General features: G+C 39.1%; 1 protein-coding gene across 4 annotated transcripts in view; it reads left to right on the forward strand.

Annotated features, from left to right (window-relative positions):
• The window catches only part of fermt2 (FERM domain containing kindlin 2), a 35,965-nt gene extending 20,499 nt beyond the window's left edge, over nucleotides 1-15,466 (forward strand). Inside the window, exons 5-17 of one of the 4 annotated variants that reach the window (XM_083543877.1) lie at nucleotides 703-735; nucleotides 2,669-2,894; nucleotides 2,985-3,087; nucleotides 3,417-3,524; nucleotides 4,976-5,110; nucleotides 5,315-5,364; nucleotides 5,768-5,892; nucleotides 5,975-6,081; nucleotides 6,190-6,408; nucleotides 10,915-10,935; nucleotides 12,287-12,411; nucleotides 12,684-12,825; nucleotides 13,281-15,466. In XM_083543877.1, the coding sequence (XP_083400003.1) occupies nucleotides 703-735; nucleotides 2,669-2,894; nucleotides 2,985-3,087; nucleotides 3,417-3,524; nucleotides 4,976-5,110; nucleotides 5,315-5,364; nucleotides 5,768-5,892; nucleotides 5,975-6,081; nucleotides 6,190-6,408; nucleotides 10,915-10,935; nucleotides 12,287-12,411; nucleotides 12,684-12,825; nucleotides 13,281-13,454 (1,568 nt within the window). In that variant the 3' untranslated portion in view covers nucleotides 13,455-15,466. The remainder of the gene's footprint in view (nucleotides 1-702; nucleotides 736-2,668; nucleotides 2,895-2,984; nucleotides 3,088-3,416; nucleotides 3,525-4,975; nucleotides 5,111-5,314; nucleotides 5,365-5,767; nucleotides 5,893-5,974; nucleotides 6,082-6,189; nucleotides 6,409-10,914; nucleotides 10,936-12,286; nucleotides 12,412-12,683; nucleotides 12,826-13,280) is intronic. The other 3 variants (XM_083543878.1, XM_083543879.1, XM_083543880.1) reach the window with 3 other exon arrangements.
• Nucleotides 15,467-16,820: the final 1,354 nt, after the last annotated feature.

A 16,820-nucleotide genomic window follows, 5' to 3' on the forward strand; every position in this document is an offset into this window, starting at 1 on the left:
GACCCGTATTAGAATTGAGCAGGGATCCTGCATGGTGTGTATGAGATCTCCATGTTTCGCTCTACAAAAACTCTTTCTGAGAACCGAGCGCTTGTAATTTCCACAACAGGAAACAAGTTCACATTTGTTTACCACCCATCGGGAAGGGCTTGAGCAGATAAGAATTACTGCGATGCAATCAGATGGAGTGGGCTCTCATCATCAATCAGGACGAAGATTAGCTTACCCTCTTTTTCTCCTACACTTAGGTGTTGATGTGTAAATTGTGGGGCTTCCTTCTAGATTGTGTGCTTAATGTAAAGAGTAACCTCTGCAAAACAGAGGTATGTAATTCTGCAAGGGTTTACTTAGCTCGGGTGGAGGAATCTGGGAGTGGAGCACGACCTCAGAGCTGAGTGGTTTGGTAAAAATGACGACGTTTTACCAGGGACATTGTCTGATTGATGTACTCCTCGAACTGACTCATTAACCAAAGAGGGTGACTAGCACTGGGTAAAATATATTCATCCCGCATCTTTGCCCTTCCTGGTGACCCAGACAAGGCCAAAGTGAGTCACATTCTGACATTTGAGACTGGTTTCCATCAGTGGGCTGTTCTCTTTCTCCATGTTCTTTAACTTTTTTTCTTTTTCCCTATCTGTTAATCTCTATAATCTCTCCAATCTTTTATTTTCTTTGCTTTTCCTTATCCCTCCACTTTAGCCTCTGAGGTCATATACATCGGACCTGTAAAAGGTAAGACTGTTTCTCTGTGCCTCTATGCACTGCTTTTTCCACGTCTCAAAGCACTCGAGCCAACGCCCGCCAGTTAGTAAGATGGGGAGGTCCCAGCTTGGTTCTGCTGGATCTCAGATGATTGAGAAATTGAAAATGTCCATTAAAAAAAATTGCAATTCTCACAGTGGTTTTTGTTTTGACCCCCAACCCTCACAAACAAACAAACCCCTTAATATTCCCTGAGAGTTCATTTCCCTGACTGACCTGATCTGTGAGGTCAGGACAAGGAGTGACTGTGAAGAAAGCAGATGAGGCTACGGATTAGCTTGCATATTTGATCATTTTAGTTCTTTGTTTGATTCAAAGGGGCATTTTATGCAGCTTGGTCGGATTTGCTAACACAATATTTACCAGCTGGTATGCAGTACAAGATCTGGACCCCTATATATTGCGTATATCTATTCATTTGCAAACAAATCCCATTTTATCTCAGTGTGTGTGATGAGGATAAAGGATGTAAACATTCTTAGAGCCAGACCATGTTGACTCTCTCTCCAAACTGTAAACTGGGTAAAATAAACACACTGACCTACTGCTCTCTCCAGCAGAGCTGCTGTTCTTATCAGCTTTCTTTGCGAGTTTAGCATTCCTTTAGGGAGCGGAAAACCCTTGTGTGACCTTCTTGTGAGTTTATGAGAACCTCCACAAGTTCTCCCCAAAGGCTTATGGGTGCACTGCTCCTTTGGATCTCCCTCTTTTCTCATGACCCCCCCCCCCCCCCCCGCCGCCCTTCCACAAGCCATTTCCTGCCCTGGTGGATCACTGTGGCTTCACGCTGCTATGCTGGTGGCTTGACGTGCCTGTCTCTAAGTCAAGGGCTACGACCTGCCTTTTCATTTAAGCTGTAAAGTAAATGTATAAAATGTGCCGCAAATGTGTAGTTTGTAATGGGTGGCCCTGACCACATTTACATGCATGTTTGGTAGGTTGACCCATTTAGTTTTGGTCCTGTTTGTCATCTGTTTGTGATGAACAACCCAATGATGCTTTAGGTGGGGGGGGAAGCTGGGAATAAATAAAACATTTCTTTAATGCAAACTCTACATGTCGATAGTATTAAATGAGTAGTCACAATTGGTCTGAACATTTTAATGCTTATATTCATCTGATAACCACATTAAATATAATTTATTCTATATAAATTAGGAACCAGAATTTTGTCTCTGAATAAAGTTTGTACAGTTTTGCGGTGATCGTCCTCGCAAGGATTGCAATATAATGTGTGTAAATGTGGTCACTTTGCAATTTATTTTTGTAGTCATGCATATGTGGGTTTTATATCCAGAAGAAGAAGGGTTATAAAACTGCAAATTGTCCATTCAAGTTTTCTGAACTCTTATTGATTGATGTGGTTGAGGAAAATTGTGTCTGAAACCTCTGAAAATAATGAGAACATTTGTTGTAATTATATACTAGAAATGTATCAACGTATATAAGGCTTGGAATAATGATTTTACAGCTTCACAGCCCATTAGCACAATTCGTATTTAGCATTTTCCTCCCACCGTGTTGTAAGCCATGCTGGCTGTCACAGCCTGAGCTCCAGAACCCCTCATGCTTCTGGTTGTGCTGCTTGCTGTGTTTTGCACCCAATGTGTTCAAGAGTGTGTATTAATGTGCATCAGCATGTTGTCTTATTGCTTAAGGTTGCCATCCATTTAAGGCGTCACATCAGTGATTGTGTGTGAACAGTATTTTTACTTGTTTATTGCATTAAGTCGTTTTGTGTTCTACTACCAGAGGGCATTAATAACGCAGTTATATTATACAGTTGTGCAATAGTCTTGGGCTATCATTTATAGAGTTTATGTATTGTATAGCGTATGTACGAAGAGCTAAAAGGACAGTTGAAATTGAAAGCAAACCTCTGATTGCATATTCTTTATTTCAGGCAGTATTTATTCGAGTCCTGGCCTCTACAGCAAGACCATGACCCCCACCTATGACTCTCGTGACGGCAGCCCACTTTCCCCCACCTCAGCCTGGTTTGGGGACAGTCCGTTGTCCGAGGGTAACCCCAGCATCCTCGCTGTGAGTCAGCCAATTTCCTCACCTGATATACTAGCTAAGCTCTACAAACCACCCTCCCTCCTCGATAAGGCCAAAATAAATCAGGGGTAAGTCTGGAAACATGGTTCTAATAATTGTAGTTTGTTGATTAGTAATAATCAGGTTGTAATATAGCTTTTTTTATGTATGTTCTGAAGGTGGCTGGACTCCTCCAGGTCTCTAATGGAGCAGGATGTTAAAGAGAATGAAGTTCTTCTTTTGCGGTTCAAATATCATAGCTTTTTTGATCTCAACCCCAAGGTTAGAGTTTATTATTTGATTCTACACTGCGGTATAGTAGTTCAGCACAAGTCTGCTAGATGATTAGTTTTTCGTTATAAAGGACATTGCTCTTTTGAATGTTTAGATTATTAACCGTATTGTGTTGATTAGAAAGTAATCAGTTATGCTGGAAACTGTAAGTGTTTTTATTAGACAGTATTAACACCTTGTTCACTTTGCTGAACTGTTAGCAGTCAGGTAGTTGTTGCAGCTGGCACAGTGGGTGTGAAATTGAGGAAGTGGTTTTCAGACTTGTCCTGTTTGCTCAGCTGGGATGAACAAGCTGTGCTGTCTCTTGCACCCCACAGTATGATGCCATCCGGGTTAACCAGCTATACGAGCAGGCCAAATGGGCCATCCTGCTGGAGGAAATCGAGTGTACTGAGGAAGAGATGATGATGTTTGCGGCCCTCCAGGTAAATAAGAGTGAAAGCTTGTGTGTGTGTTCGTGTGTGCGTGCATGCATGCATATGTGCGTATGGATTCCAAAGGGTGGGAGGTGTATTTCTAAGCCCTTATTAGGCAGCGAGATTGCTTAGTAAGCCAGTGATGAGTGAGTGTGTGCAGTGTTTATGTTGAGCTGCCTGCTCTTCTGCACTGTTAATGGATTGACTAGGCTGTGTGCCTGTTGTTGGCTAGGGTTAAATGCTGTCCACAGATGTGTGTTTGCTGTTACAGCTTCTCTTTGGTGCATAAGCAGTGCTTAGGCTTAGCTTTTCCAATCTTTCTTTGTAGGTGGAGCTTGTATTCTTTACGTCTCACAAGATATTTGTCAAGTTTAAAAGCATGGACAGCCTTGAGGTGTTTGTACATCTGGATGTAAATTTACATTTAAATGAATGAGCCTTTGCTCAAAGTGACAGTTGGTGCATTTGTGTAGGTCTGTATATATATTTGCATATCAGCATTTCAGTTGTGATCAGTTGGACCAGACAGAATGCTGTTAAATGCTCATTTAGCTTGCAAATGAATGCTTAAGCTTTTAAGCTGCAGTAAGAAAATACGCCGAGGAAATTTGACCCAGGATGTAACAAGGAGACTTGGGGAGGAATTTAAAAGTTCTAGGTGTGATATGAGCCTAATGCCCCCTTTAGAAGCCTCAGGGGGCACAGCTATTTCAGACCATCATTAAAGCTGGGTGACAAGACTCGAGGACGCCAAACTGTCTTCACCCTATGTGTGTATATATATATATAGAGTGGGTGCCCACTGAATGGGTTGTAGGACCACCCGGTCTAACATTTATCCATCTTCAGCAGCCGTGCTTAAGAGGTGTTAATATTTCAGCATGGAGTTTATTGAGTTGTATCTGGGGTCTAGTGTTTCCTGCCCTGCAGATATTGGCTGTGGTAAGTTTAAATTAGTCCACACTGCCTCTACGTCAGAGCTGCGTTCGGATGGCTGGTCACTGTTGGGATTGGGTTACATACTGGCTGAAGATGATCTCTGAGAAGTTTTGGTGGGAGCTGCTAACTGCTTTCATCTTGAATTATCACAGTGTCTGAGAGTAGCAGGACCCACTCATTTCAAGGTCTTTAAATCTGTCTGAAAATGTGTCTGTCCTTTCAGGCCATCTGCTTGTTTGCATGCAAGTGTGAGTGAAGGCAGCTGTTTGATTGTACAAATACCATTTGTCAGCAAGTTGTATTTAGGGACGAGTCTCCATTGTCGTTTTCCACATAGCCTCATGACTCATAAAGAATAGAGTACACATGCGCAGTAATGGGTGCAGTGTGGAAAATAATTAATATGGAATATTAGATTTTCTAGGCTGGATGATCTGCTTGTACTGTAGAAGAAACTTAATGATTTAACATTCAGTAATTTTAAAAAAAAAATATTTTTATCTTTTTATTTTTCCCCTCAGTATCATATCAACAAGCTGTCCATCATGTCTTCAGACAATCACATGAACAACAGCGAGAAGGAGGTGGATGAAGTGGACGCTGCACTGTCTGACCTCGAGATCACCCTTGAGGGAGGAAAGACCTCTAACACATTGGTAATTTCACTCACTCACTCAATCACTCAATAATTGAATCACTCACTGAGACAAACAAACACAGTCCTGATGTCTTTACTGCTGTGTTCTGAGTTTCTATGTACATTTACAATACATACATATGTGTTTGAATACATGTGTTTTTTGACCAACAATAAAATGAACCCTTCATCAGACGTGTCTGTGTTCCATATTCATTCCCAGGGTGACATTACATCCATCCCTGAACTGGCTGATTATGTGAAAGTCTTTAAGTGAGTTAAACATTGTACAACTCTTTGTGTTCCCCAGTGTATGTTTTTTTTTTTTTTTATTATTATTATTATTATTATTATTAGTAGTAGTAGTATTTTTTAATTAGTATTATTTTTTTTTTTATAATGTATGAGCTTGAATGTTATGTACAAATATTATGTTCTCTTATGCAGAGTGGTTTGTTTTAATAAGGCTTGGAAACTGCTGTAGAACTGCAGAGAACTAAAAAAAAGTAAACAATGAAAATGTATGCAAATACAGTATATACGTAAAATAAATATTTTTTTTTTTTTTTTTTTTACACACACACACACACACGTCTTACTATATTATTTTTGCTTACGTCTGCTTTAATTCCTCACACGTTTTTTCTGTTCTTCATACATTTGCTAAATTTCTCAGGCCAAAGAAACTTACACTGAAAGGACCCAAGCAGTATTGGTGCACATTCAAGGACATCACAATCTCCTGCTACAAGAGCCGCGAGGAGGCCCATGGCATACCTGCCCATCAAATGAACCTGAGAGGTAAAGACTATTTTGGGTTTAGTTTTTTAATATAAATCGTTGACCTAGAAGCTGAAGTTGAATACTTTTGTGTCTTTTTAAGGCTGTGAGGTTACCCCAGATGTAAATATTTCTGGTCAGAAATTTAACATCAAGTTGTTAATCCCAGTAGCAGATGGCATGAATGAGATCTGGCTCCGTTGTGAAAGTGTAAGCAAATTTCCTCACATTTTAGTAACAACTGAATAAACATTCATTAAATTTATCTCATGCTTTTATGAATATACCTTTTCTTTTTTTTTTTTTGCTCTTGTTTAGGAGAAGCAGTATGCACAGTGGATGGCTGCCTGTCGTCTCGCCTCCAAAGGGAAGACAATGGCAGATAGCTCTTATAACCTAGAGGTTCAGAACATTCTGTCCTTCTTAAAGATGCAGCACATGAACCCAGATCCTCAGATTATTGAACCAATCACAACAGATATCAACCCTGAGTGTCTTGTCTCACCACGATATTTGAAGAAGTACAAGAACAAGCAGGTAACTCAAGATAAGGTGATCAGAACCTGTAGCTGCTCCTAAAAACAGTCAAAGAAATGCACATGGTTTCCTGGTGAGCAGCAGGAGGTTTATGCTCTTGAGTCCAAAATATTAAGAATAATAAACGTAATTGGAATTTGGAACTGAAGTAAATCTTGCACAGAACGTAATATGCAGATAAAAAGGAAATGGAGATAAAGAGTGGTGTGTAACTGGGGAAAAGGCATGAAAAGAAGAGGAGTTGAATTATGCTATGCTTACTAGTGTACAGGGTGTGAATTCTCTCAAATGGCATCTTGGTATCAGACTGTTCTTCAGTGGAATGCAAGTATCTGCTCCACTTATCTACAGCACACCTCTTCCCTCATCATATATTGCAGCACAATGAAACCACGGCCTTCAATAAAATTTGTGTGCCGCTAAAGCTGAACATGCATAAAATAAAATAAAATAAAATAAAAAAACAATAGGAAGCAAGTTAACAACTGCATGTGGTAGTCCTCACTTCTTTTTATTTGTTGCCTGACAAAATGGAAGATTTTAAAAGTTTGGGCAGAATTTGTACAATTGTTATGTCTACTATTCATGATGCTGAGTAGTAGTGAGATGAGATGAAAGCCTGTGCTGAAGGAGGAAGTAATCTGAGTGAGGCTTTTACATAGATCAACCCAATCAACAACAGTTGGATGCTGCATTGCTTTAATGTGAAATCATGTTAAAGTGCCCCAGAAAAAAATATATAGTTTCAATGTATTTTTTTAAAAACACCAATATGACAGTAAATATATACTGTAACTCTAACTCTCTGTAAAAGAGAGTTAATCTGTAGGAAAATTATATTTTTTATGACATTTGCATGTTGGTTATTTTAGTCCAATGAAATGCTCTTAAGAATCTCTATGCCCTCTGTTGCTTTTGCTCTACAGTCAGAGCCTATTAGATGCAAACATAAGTGTATTTTAGGCTGTGTGCTTCATCCCCCACACTATTTATTTCCCAGAGGGTGGGATATGAGCAAGTTAACAATCATATGACAGGACCTTGTTAGAGGAGTGTTCCTGAATTGGGAACGTCCAGAATATCTCGCTACGTCAGACTGAGGAGTTTAATACAAACATTCAGGGCTTCAATAATGCACCATATGGCCAAAATTGTGTGATCAGCTGACTATCATATGTCAGTCTTTCCTTTCCCTTTATGTAGAGCATGTAGTACATGTCTGATTAAAGTTTAGTATTAATGTGGAGTTGTTTAAGCAAAAGAAAAAAAAAATATATATACAGTGAGGAAAATAAGTATTTGAACACCCTGCTATTTTGCAAGTTCTCCCACTTAGAAATCATGGAGGGGTCTGAAATTGTCATCGTAGGTGCATGTCCACTGTGAGAGACATAATCTAAAAAAAAAAAATCCAGAAATAACAATATATGATTTTTTAACTATTTATTTGTATGATACAGCTGCAAATAAGTATTTGAACACCTGAGAAAGTCAATGTTAATATTTGATACAGTAGCCTTTGTTTGAAATTACAGAGGTCAAACATTTCCTGTAGTTTTTCACCAGGTTTGCACACACTGCAGGAGGGATTTTGGCCCACTCCTCCACACAGATCTTCTCTAGATCAGTCAGGTTTCTGGCCTGTCGCTGAGAAACACGGAGTTTGAGCTCCCTCTAAAGATTCTCTTTTGGGTTTAGGTCTGGAGACTGGCTAGGCCATGCCAGAACCTTGATATGCTTCTTAAAGAGCCACTCCTTGGTTATCCTGGCTGTGTGCTTCAGGTCATTGTCATGTTGGAAGACCCAGCCTTGACCCATCTTCAATGCTCTAACTGAGGGAAGGAGGTTGTTACCCAAAATCTCGCAATACATGGCGGCGGTCATCATCTCCTTAATACAGTGCAGTCGCCCTGTCCCATGTGCAGAAAAACACCCCCAAAGCATAATGCTACCACCCCCATGCTTCACAGTAGGGATGGTGTTCTTGGGATGGTACTCATCATTCTTCTTCCTCCAAACACGTTGAGTGGAATTATGACCCAAAAGTTCTATTTTGGTTTCATCTGACCACATGACTTTCTCCCATGACTCCTCTGGATCATCCAAATGGTCATTGGTAAACTTAAGACGTGCCTGGATATGTGCTGGTTTAAGCAGGGGAACCTTCCGTGCCATGCATGATTTCAAACCATGACGTCTGAGTGTATTACCAACAGTAACCTTGGAAACGGTGGTCCCAGCTCTTTTCAGGTCATTGACCAGCTCCTCCCGTGTAGTTCTGGGCTGATTTCTCACCTTCCTTAGGATCTTTGAGACCCCAGGAGGTGAGATCTTGCATGGAGCCCCAGTCCGAGGGAGATTGACAGTCATGTTTAGCTTCTTCCATTTTCTAATGATTGCTCCAACAGTGGACCTTTTTTCACCAAGCTGCTTGGCAATTTCCCCGTAGCCCTTTCCAGCCTTGTGGAGGTGTACAATTTTGTCTCTAGTGTCTTTGGACAGCTCTTTGGTCTTGGCCATGTTAGTAGTTGGGTTCTTACTGATTGTATGGGGTGGACAGGTGTCTTTATGCAGCTAACGACCTCAAACAGGTGCATCTAATTTAGGATAATAAATGTAGTGGAGGTGGACATTTTAAAGGCAGACTATCAGGTCTTTGAGGGTCAGAATTCTAGCTGATAGACAGGTGTTCAAATACTTATTTGCAGCTGTATCATACAAATAAATAGTTTAAAAATCATATATTGTGATTTCTGGATTTTTTCTCACAGTGGACATGCACCTACAATGACAATTTCAGACCCCTCCATGATTTCTAAGTGGGAGAAATTGCAAAATAGCTGGGTGTTCAAATACTTATTTTCCTCACTGTATATATTTGACCATTCTTCTCATGTACAGAAGTGAACTAGAGAATGATTCAAGTGAATGAAGAATTAATAATCCATATTTATTGTCACTGAATTATATAGTGGAAACTTTTACATAGTATGTACATGTGCAAGCCATTAAACTGTAGCATTGCACATGTTGGTCTGTTTTGGCTGATCTGCTGGCCTGCTGGAATGTGAACAGTGTGTAAGTGATTAGATGGTGGGAGGGGGTGTTTGAATGAGGAGGTGTAGCTGCTTTAAATGATGAGTCAGAAGTGTGCAGGGAATGGTAAGAACCCAGACGTAGTGTGATGTGTACTCTGATTGGCCAGCTTCTCGGCATCATGCTGAGAAGGCTGTAAATTGGCAGCACAGGAAATGGCAGGAAATGCCTTATTAAAAGGGAGGATGTGCACCGATGCAGTTTAATACAAGTGTGGAAACTTCCAAAACCCTGCATTTGAGCTTAGCGCAGCATTGAATGGAATAACTTTTAAGTGTACAGTGTTATTGTTTGAAGTGTATTTGCATTGTTTTTTTCCCCTCGACCCGGAAACAGGAAGAAGGTTGGAAATTAGATGGGAGTGAGTGAGGCCACTAGGGCCTGAGTGTGTTGTGTTAGTAAGGGGCAGTGGTTCTGGCTTAAATCCAGAGATTGCAATGTTTGAAGGGGTAGTGGCTTGTAATATGACTATCCCTCCCCAGCTGCTCTCCACCCTGTCGTCACTACATCAAAGCTCCAAGCCATCTGATCCCGAGTCTGTGTTTAGAACTGAGGGGGGTGGGGACGGGCAAAACAGGCGGGAAAGCAGCAGGAAATGAGAGCTGCCTGTGAATGTGGCTTAGGACAAACAAAACCAGCGCTCTCAGCTGTGTAGAAGATGCAAAGCTTTTTTTTTCTCCATCTCTACATCAGCCTTTTTTCCACCAACAAGCAAGCTATTTCCTTACATTTCTTCGGCTAATTGGAGCATTTCATGCTTTAAGCACTTTAATGCCATGATTTACTGTTTGCTTTTATTTATATCGTGTTTGAGTGTTTTCCAACACATTACCTGTTAATCCAATGCACAAAGAAGGGCGTTTTGAGTTGGCTAGGATTTAGTTTGGGGTGTAGCACCCTCTTGTGGAAATGTACAGTATCTGTCAGTAATATTCTCTCGTGCCTTGTGTTTAGTTTTTTGTCTATATAGGATATGTAGCTAATTGGTAGTATGTATTAGCGGTTTAGGCATTGACTGTTTTGTTTGTAGTATTAATCTAAAGTTTACTCACACATTGATCAATATTAAGTACAAATATGAAATTGTGCTGTTTTATGCAATCTCTTTTCATCTATGGTATATTTCTTAATAAGCGTGTTCGCTGCTATTTACACACCACCTTTTTTCTTGTGTATGTAGCCGCTGCATGAGCTTCGCCCGCTAACATTTGTTTTTTGCGTTTTTATTATTTTTTTTATCTATTTCTTTGACATTCTTATGGATAAAAGCCTGTCTGTTCCGTTTTAAACTTGTCTGCTTGTTTGCTACTTTCTCACTTGCTATTATTGTTCATTTGTTTGCTTATTTATTTTTACATTCTTTTTCTTTTTTCCCTTCTTTTGCTCTTCTCCTGCCCCTGACCTTCTCAGCCAGGCTATATCAGGGACCTGGTAAGTCAGTTGCTTGCAGTGATTTCATTCCTTACTTTGTTGTTCTCTTTTTTGTTTTTACTAATTTGGTGGTGAAGTAGGGAAATTGTGTGGTTTAAATTAGGGCCTGAATAATTTAAACAAAAACGAATAAAAAAAATAAAAAAGGTTTACAGACAGCAACATATGATGAAACGATCGAAGCAATATGAATAATATATGCAGTTAATGTAGCTTTAGGCTGCATGTGTATATACAGACTCCCTACTGCTAATACGTGTGACAACAAAAATACAAACACAATGAGTGTATTATTCTCTGTAGGAAAAGCAAGTCAGTAGAAATTGCATGTGCATTAGAATATATTGCTCGGTTATTTGTTCACAATGTGCTCTTGTATGACTATGAATATGAGTTATGATGCAATATATTCAAGTTAAAATAAAGAAGCTGTAAAAATGTCCACAGACCACACTTGTATGACCATTTATTGTGGTCTTGTGACAAACATCTTGGAAGTACATAATTTATGGATGTTGGTGCATAAACATTTGAAATGGCTGAGCTGTGTTTAAATGGATAAATATATTCTGTAAACCATTAAATACCACAAAATCCAGGAGGTGGAGGGAGATTTTTTTTTTTCTTTTTTTTTTATCTCCCCTCTCCTTCATTTTTGCACTTAGTGTGGGTGCAGTATTTTTAATAATTTATTATTATACAAACGTGCCTACATCGATTTCATGTGAATATCTGTCTTAAGAAAGTAAGCAATGTACCTAACTGCAAAGTATTTACCCATAAAGTAAACTTTACAAATCTCATTAAATGAAAGCGAGTGATACAGCATGTTTGGATATTCAAAAATGTTAATATATGCTAATTAAATTGGTGTACTGATATTTAAATTGGGCCCTACTTTAAATCTGTGTTGCCTAATCTTCTCTGTTAACTACTTGGATTTCTTTTACATTTCCATACTAACCCAATGTGAACATGTTTGGAGACTAAATGGTGGTGGTGTCAGAACTAGAGAAAGCCTGAAATGGGAACTAATAGTACTTTAACCTATTCACTAGGCGTGAATGTTGTTCTGCAGTGATTTGGTTAGTCATGTGTCTGATGCATCACTTTACTGTGGTTAGGTGTAAGTGAACCCCACCACTGAGCTCTCTCACTGGGGAGGAGAGCCTTTTCTGCTTCATCAACTCTCACTCTTTACTGCATTCACTTCCTGTTTGGTAACCATTTGTAATAGCATGAAGATTTGTGACATCACCTATTCCTTGGTGTTGGTGTGTGTGTGCGCATGTTGGGTGGGTGGTGACATGCTGAGTAGCAGTGTTAAACGTGTTTTTGCATTTGTTTGCAGATCTCTGCTCGCATCCTAGAGGCCCATCAAAATGTGGCTCAGATGAGTCTCATCGAAGCCAAAATGCGTTTCATTCAGGCCTGGCAATCACTGCCAGAGTTTGGGATCACTCACTTCTTGGCCAAGTGAGTGTGTTGTGCATAATCTTGTTAATCATTTTTACAAGTCTTCAAACTCTGGTTCCTGCAAATGTTTTGTGAGTCAGGCAAAACAGGCACACCCATTTTACAAATTATTATTTTTTATCATTCCATTCTGTTATAATAAAAATAAATGAATAAATAAATAAATAAATGTACAAGTCAGACTCAAAGCATGTAAATGTGGTCAGCATCTATGTTGTGTGTTAATTAATGTCAATGGTAAACGAGTGTTATTTTTCAAATGTCTTTTCAAGGTTCCAAGGCAGTAAACGAGAGGAATTGATTGGCATCACCTACAACAGATTGATCCGCATAGACGCCAGCACCAGAGACGCCATTAAGACCTGGCGCTTCAGCAACATGAAGCAGTGGAACGTCAACTGGGAGATCAAGATGGTAAAGTGGTTTTCTTATTTGAAACTCCGGTTTCAATCCACAATTTGATCTTGTAAATAAACACTATTAAATAACTTTATTTAAGGGCAGCTGTCTCTTAAATAAAAGCAATAAAAAATAAACCTTAGGATGAGATAAATATGGGGAATGATGAACCAGACAAAATATATATGTATATATGGAATTGCCTAGGGCGCCCTCCAGAGGGTGGTTCAAAATGTGTCAATCCTGTCTTCTTTTTTTTATGGCTCCCAACAAAGTTCTGTTTTATTTGTGATGCATAGATTCCTAAATCACTCTCATAACAGACTTAAAACCGCTTTATGCAGACCTTCTACATTATTCACTGCACTGTGATTATTGTATATACTGTATTTTTGGGCAACGGATACGGGTTAGATTGGGGAAAAAGATGCTGGAATGTTTCTTTATTTTGCTCTCATTTTCATCTGTAGGTGACCGTGGAGTTTGCTGACGAGCCCAGTCTGTCGTTCACCTGTGCCGAGGTGGACTGTAAGGTGGTGCACGAGTTCATCGGTGGCTACATTTTCCTGTCCACGAGGGCCAAGGACCAGAACGAGTCTCTTGATGAGGAAATGTTCTACAAGCTCACCAGTGGCTGGGTCTGAGAGCGAGAAGCTCTGAAGGCAGCCATACAGGGGGGGGGATTTTTGTTCATTTACTGTTGTGTATGTTTTTATTTTTTTTAATCATGCCACATGTCTGGCCACAGATATGTTTGAAATCTACCATCTTTTTATTCTTATGTTCCTGCCTTAAAGCTTACAAACACCTTTTTAAAACACTAATGAGCTGACTCCGAGGAACAATGAGAATGTTCTCATCCGCCCAAGGCTTCACCTTCTGCTGACAAAAACGTATGTTTCTTGAAACAAGCAGCTACTTTTACAGAGACTGCTGCTTCTTATTCTTTTTCCAGAGTGCTTAGTGTGTATAGTTACTGCAGTGTTGAATGGTTTTTCGCCACCTCTATACACCATGCATAGTAGAGGGGCTAATGTGGCCTCCTTTTCCACCTTGCATGCTTGTTTTAAATGTCACTGCTCGGGTTCGGATTTGGGTTTTTTTTTTCCCTCCCCAAAGACTTTTATGGTTGTCAAGGTGCTCATTTGCCTTTATTCTTCTGCAGTCCCGAAGCTGCGCCATTTATTTTGTACGTCATAACGTCAATTTATATTCCATTCACTGTCCAGATGTTTTTAACACCACCTTTGGCAAATAGCAGCTATTTTATCGAAGGAAATATCCAGCACTCACGTATTGCTCTACATGAGATGGGTTTGCAGGGTCCTTTGGGATCAGTGCCGAACAGAATACGCAACACTACAGGCAATTTTACAGCTAAGAAGAGGCTTTTGTTTTAGTGTGATCTCTTGACGAGATAGCAAGCACTGCGACGTTGAATTAAAGCTCCCCGCATTAATAAGCTGTAAGTTTACTTTTCTTGGTCTGAACTCCCGAGTCAGCATGAGACAGTGTATTGATCTTCAGCACTATAACCATTAGTCGATGGCCTTTGGGTCTTTTGTTCCCCCCAAGTAAACACAGCAGTTTTTTAGGTTTATTTTTGCAACAAGCCGTTTTAAATGCGCATAAACACAATGATGAAGGCCACATGATGAAGGAATTACTCCAGGGATCTTAACCTGCTTGCTACAGAATCTCTAAAATAAATGACACGTCTTGAAGAAAATGCTAATGAAAAGCAGACCTTTGTGCAGTTTTAGGGCCTGTGTGTCATCTAAGTGAGCACAGCCTCTACCCTTTTATTCAGTATGGAGTTGGTAAAGATGACCTCAGTTGTGCTCTGGAGCCTGCTGGCTCTTGGCTACAAGAAGCACCGTGACGTGTTTGTTTCATATTTTTCTGTACAGCCTTCTCTTTATTTTTATCATTTACACTATACCATATAGTATTATTCTAAGCTGTTATATTGTCATGCACCAGCAATAGGTCACTGTTTTTTTTTTTCCAATGAATATGAAGGAATGCTAAATGAAGTATTAGTTTTTGTAACTAATGTAAAAACAATTTTATAGAATTGTACAGGTATTGTTTGTTTTTGTTGCTGCTTTTTTCTGTAATTTTTTGGAAATGCATTTTTTTTTCCAGAAGAGAAGGAAAAAAGCCATCTTTTTGAGCATTGCTTGGTATGATATGTGTACTTGCCCATGTTAAGGTCTTATTGAGTTTTTAAGATAAAAAAAAAATATATATATATATATATATATAAGTATATATAATGTGATGAAGCATGTCTCAAGCTCCAGGTTAAGCTGCTGCACAACACTCACATCAAAGGGCTTGTTGCATTTTTCTGTTACTTTTACCTTGCCTTAAATTAAACACAGTTACTTGTATGTTACTTTTTGTTTGACGCTTTAGAGAATTTGAGAGTTATTTAGTTTTTATGGTGTTATTTGTTAGCACACAGGAATGAATTATCTTTCAGCAGCGATATTCTTTTCTCTGTCGATTATTGCAAGTTACTAGTGAAATGTTAGAAGCTGTTTAATAGTGCTCTATGAATGTGTTTGGCTATGAAGGAGAACCATCGCCCTCTGGAGTTTGAGACAAATTGTCATAAAATGAAGTACAATAAAAGCTTTTATTTAGCATAGCTTCTTCCTTTCTTTGTATTTATTTTTTGTTTTTGTTTGCCTCAGATTTTAACAGCAGTGCATGTCCTGCTGGTTTTAGACTGTAAAAATGCATTTATTAAAAAAAAATAAAACACTTTTTTTATTATTTCTTAAAAGCCAATGAGAAGAACGTTACTGTATGTTGCATTGACATTTGACCAGCAGATGTCGCTGAATATCTGTATAGCAAATACCACTTCAATTACCGTGTACGTAATTAGGGCCTTTTTTTTTTTTTTTTTTTTGGAGAGGCAGAGAGTAGTTCATCTGTAACGCTGCATTGAGATCACGGAATTGTGCTCTGCTTGTCTCTCCTGCAGAGCACAGTGGAACCGTGCTGGATATGGCACATGTTCTTGGCCATCTGACACAAACACACACTTTATAATCATTGCCATGTTACCTGGTGAGTGGTAAGGTTCGTGTACATCTTGTGTGTTATAATCTATAAGATTCTGTTTTTTTATGATGTATTTTACATGAATATGATTTACCTTGCTATTCCTTAAACTCACAAACCTCCCAGCTGTTTAATACAGTTAATAAAACCCTGAGACGCCTCAGAACTCTTCTAGAATTTTGGATTGAATTGGTGTACTGAGAGAGCTGAATTAAACAATATATTCATCTTGTCTCAAGATAATGATATCATAGATCTAACGGAGTAAAGTTTTGGAAAAAGACAACGTTTTGCATTTTATGCCACAGTTTAGGTCTTGCTTGACTGAATCCTTGAAAGCCACATGTGCTTGCAGCTCCAGTGTGTGGTGTGTAGGAGGGCTATTTAAATAATTGGTAGGAGGGATGTTGGGGGATATGCAGTCACATCTTTTTCATAAACTGGATGCATATTAATTTACTTTGTAGATGAAACGGTCTGTTTGAATAGCATTTAATTAGTGTGTATAGCAGACTGGAACGTCCATCACCAACTTTCTGATGGGCCAAAGATTGGAGGAGAAAGTCCAGCAGCTGTGCTGTCAATTTCAAAAAAGGAAAAAAAAAATTCAAATGTGGACTATCAACATCTACTCGGTAAAGACAAAATGACAGAAAAATCATCTCTGCTTGTCCATCATGTTGGTTGCCCAAAAAAAAAAAAAAAAAACCATGCATTTTTTCGTTTTTTTGACAATGCACATTCATGGGTTTTGTAAAAGGTGGAGATAATTCCAAAATTAACAATCACATCCTAATGTACTGAATACATCCATTACATTGTATCTACCACAGTCCCAGATTCCTGTACTTAAAGGTACAGCTTTAGACACTGAATGAGGAGGCTGTATACTGTATGTGAAATTTAAAATGAAATGCAGCTTGTTCCAGCTG

The sequence above is a fragment of the Silurus aristotelis genome, assembly GCF_946808225.1.
Source record: "Silurus aristotelis genome assembly, chromosome: 6".
Taxonomy (NCBI): domain Eukaryota; kingdom Metazoa; phylum Chordata; class Actinopteri; order Siluriformes; family Siluridae; genus Silurus; species Silurus aristotelis.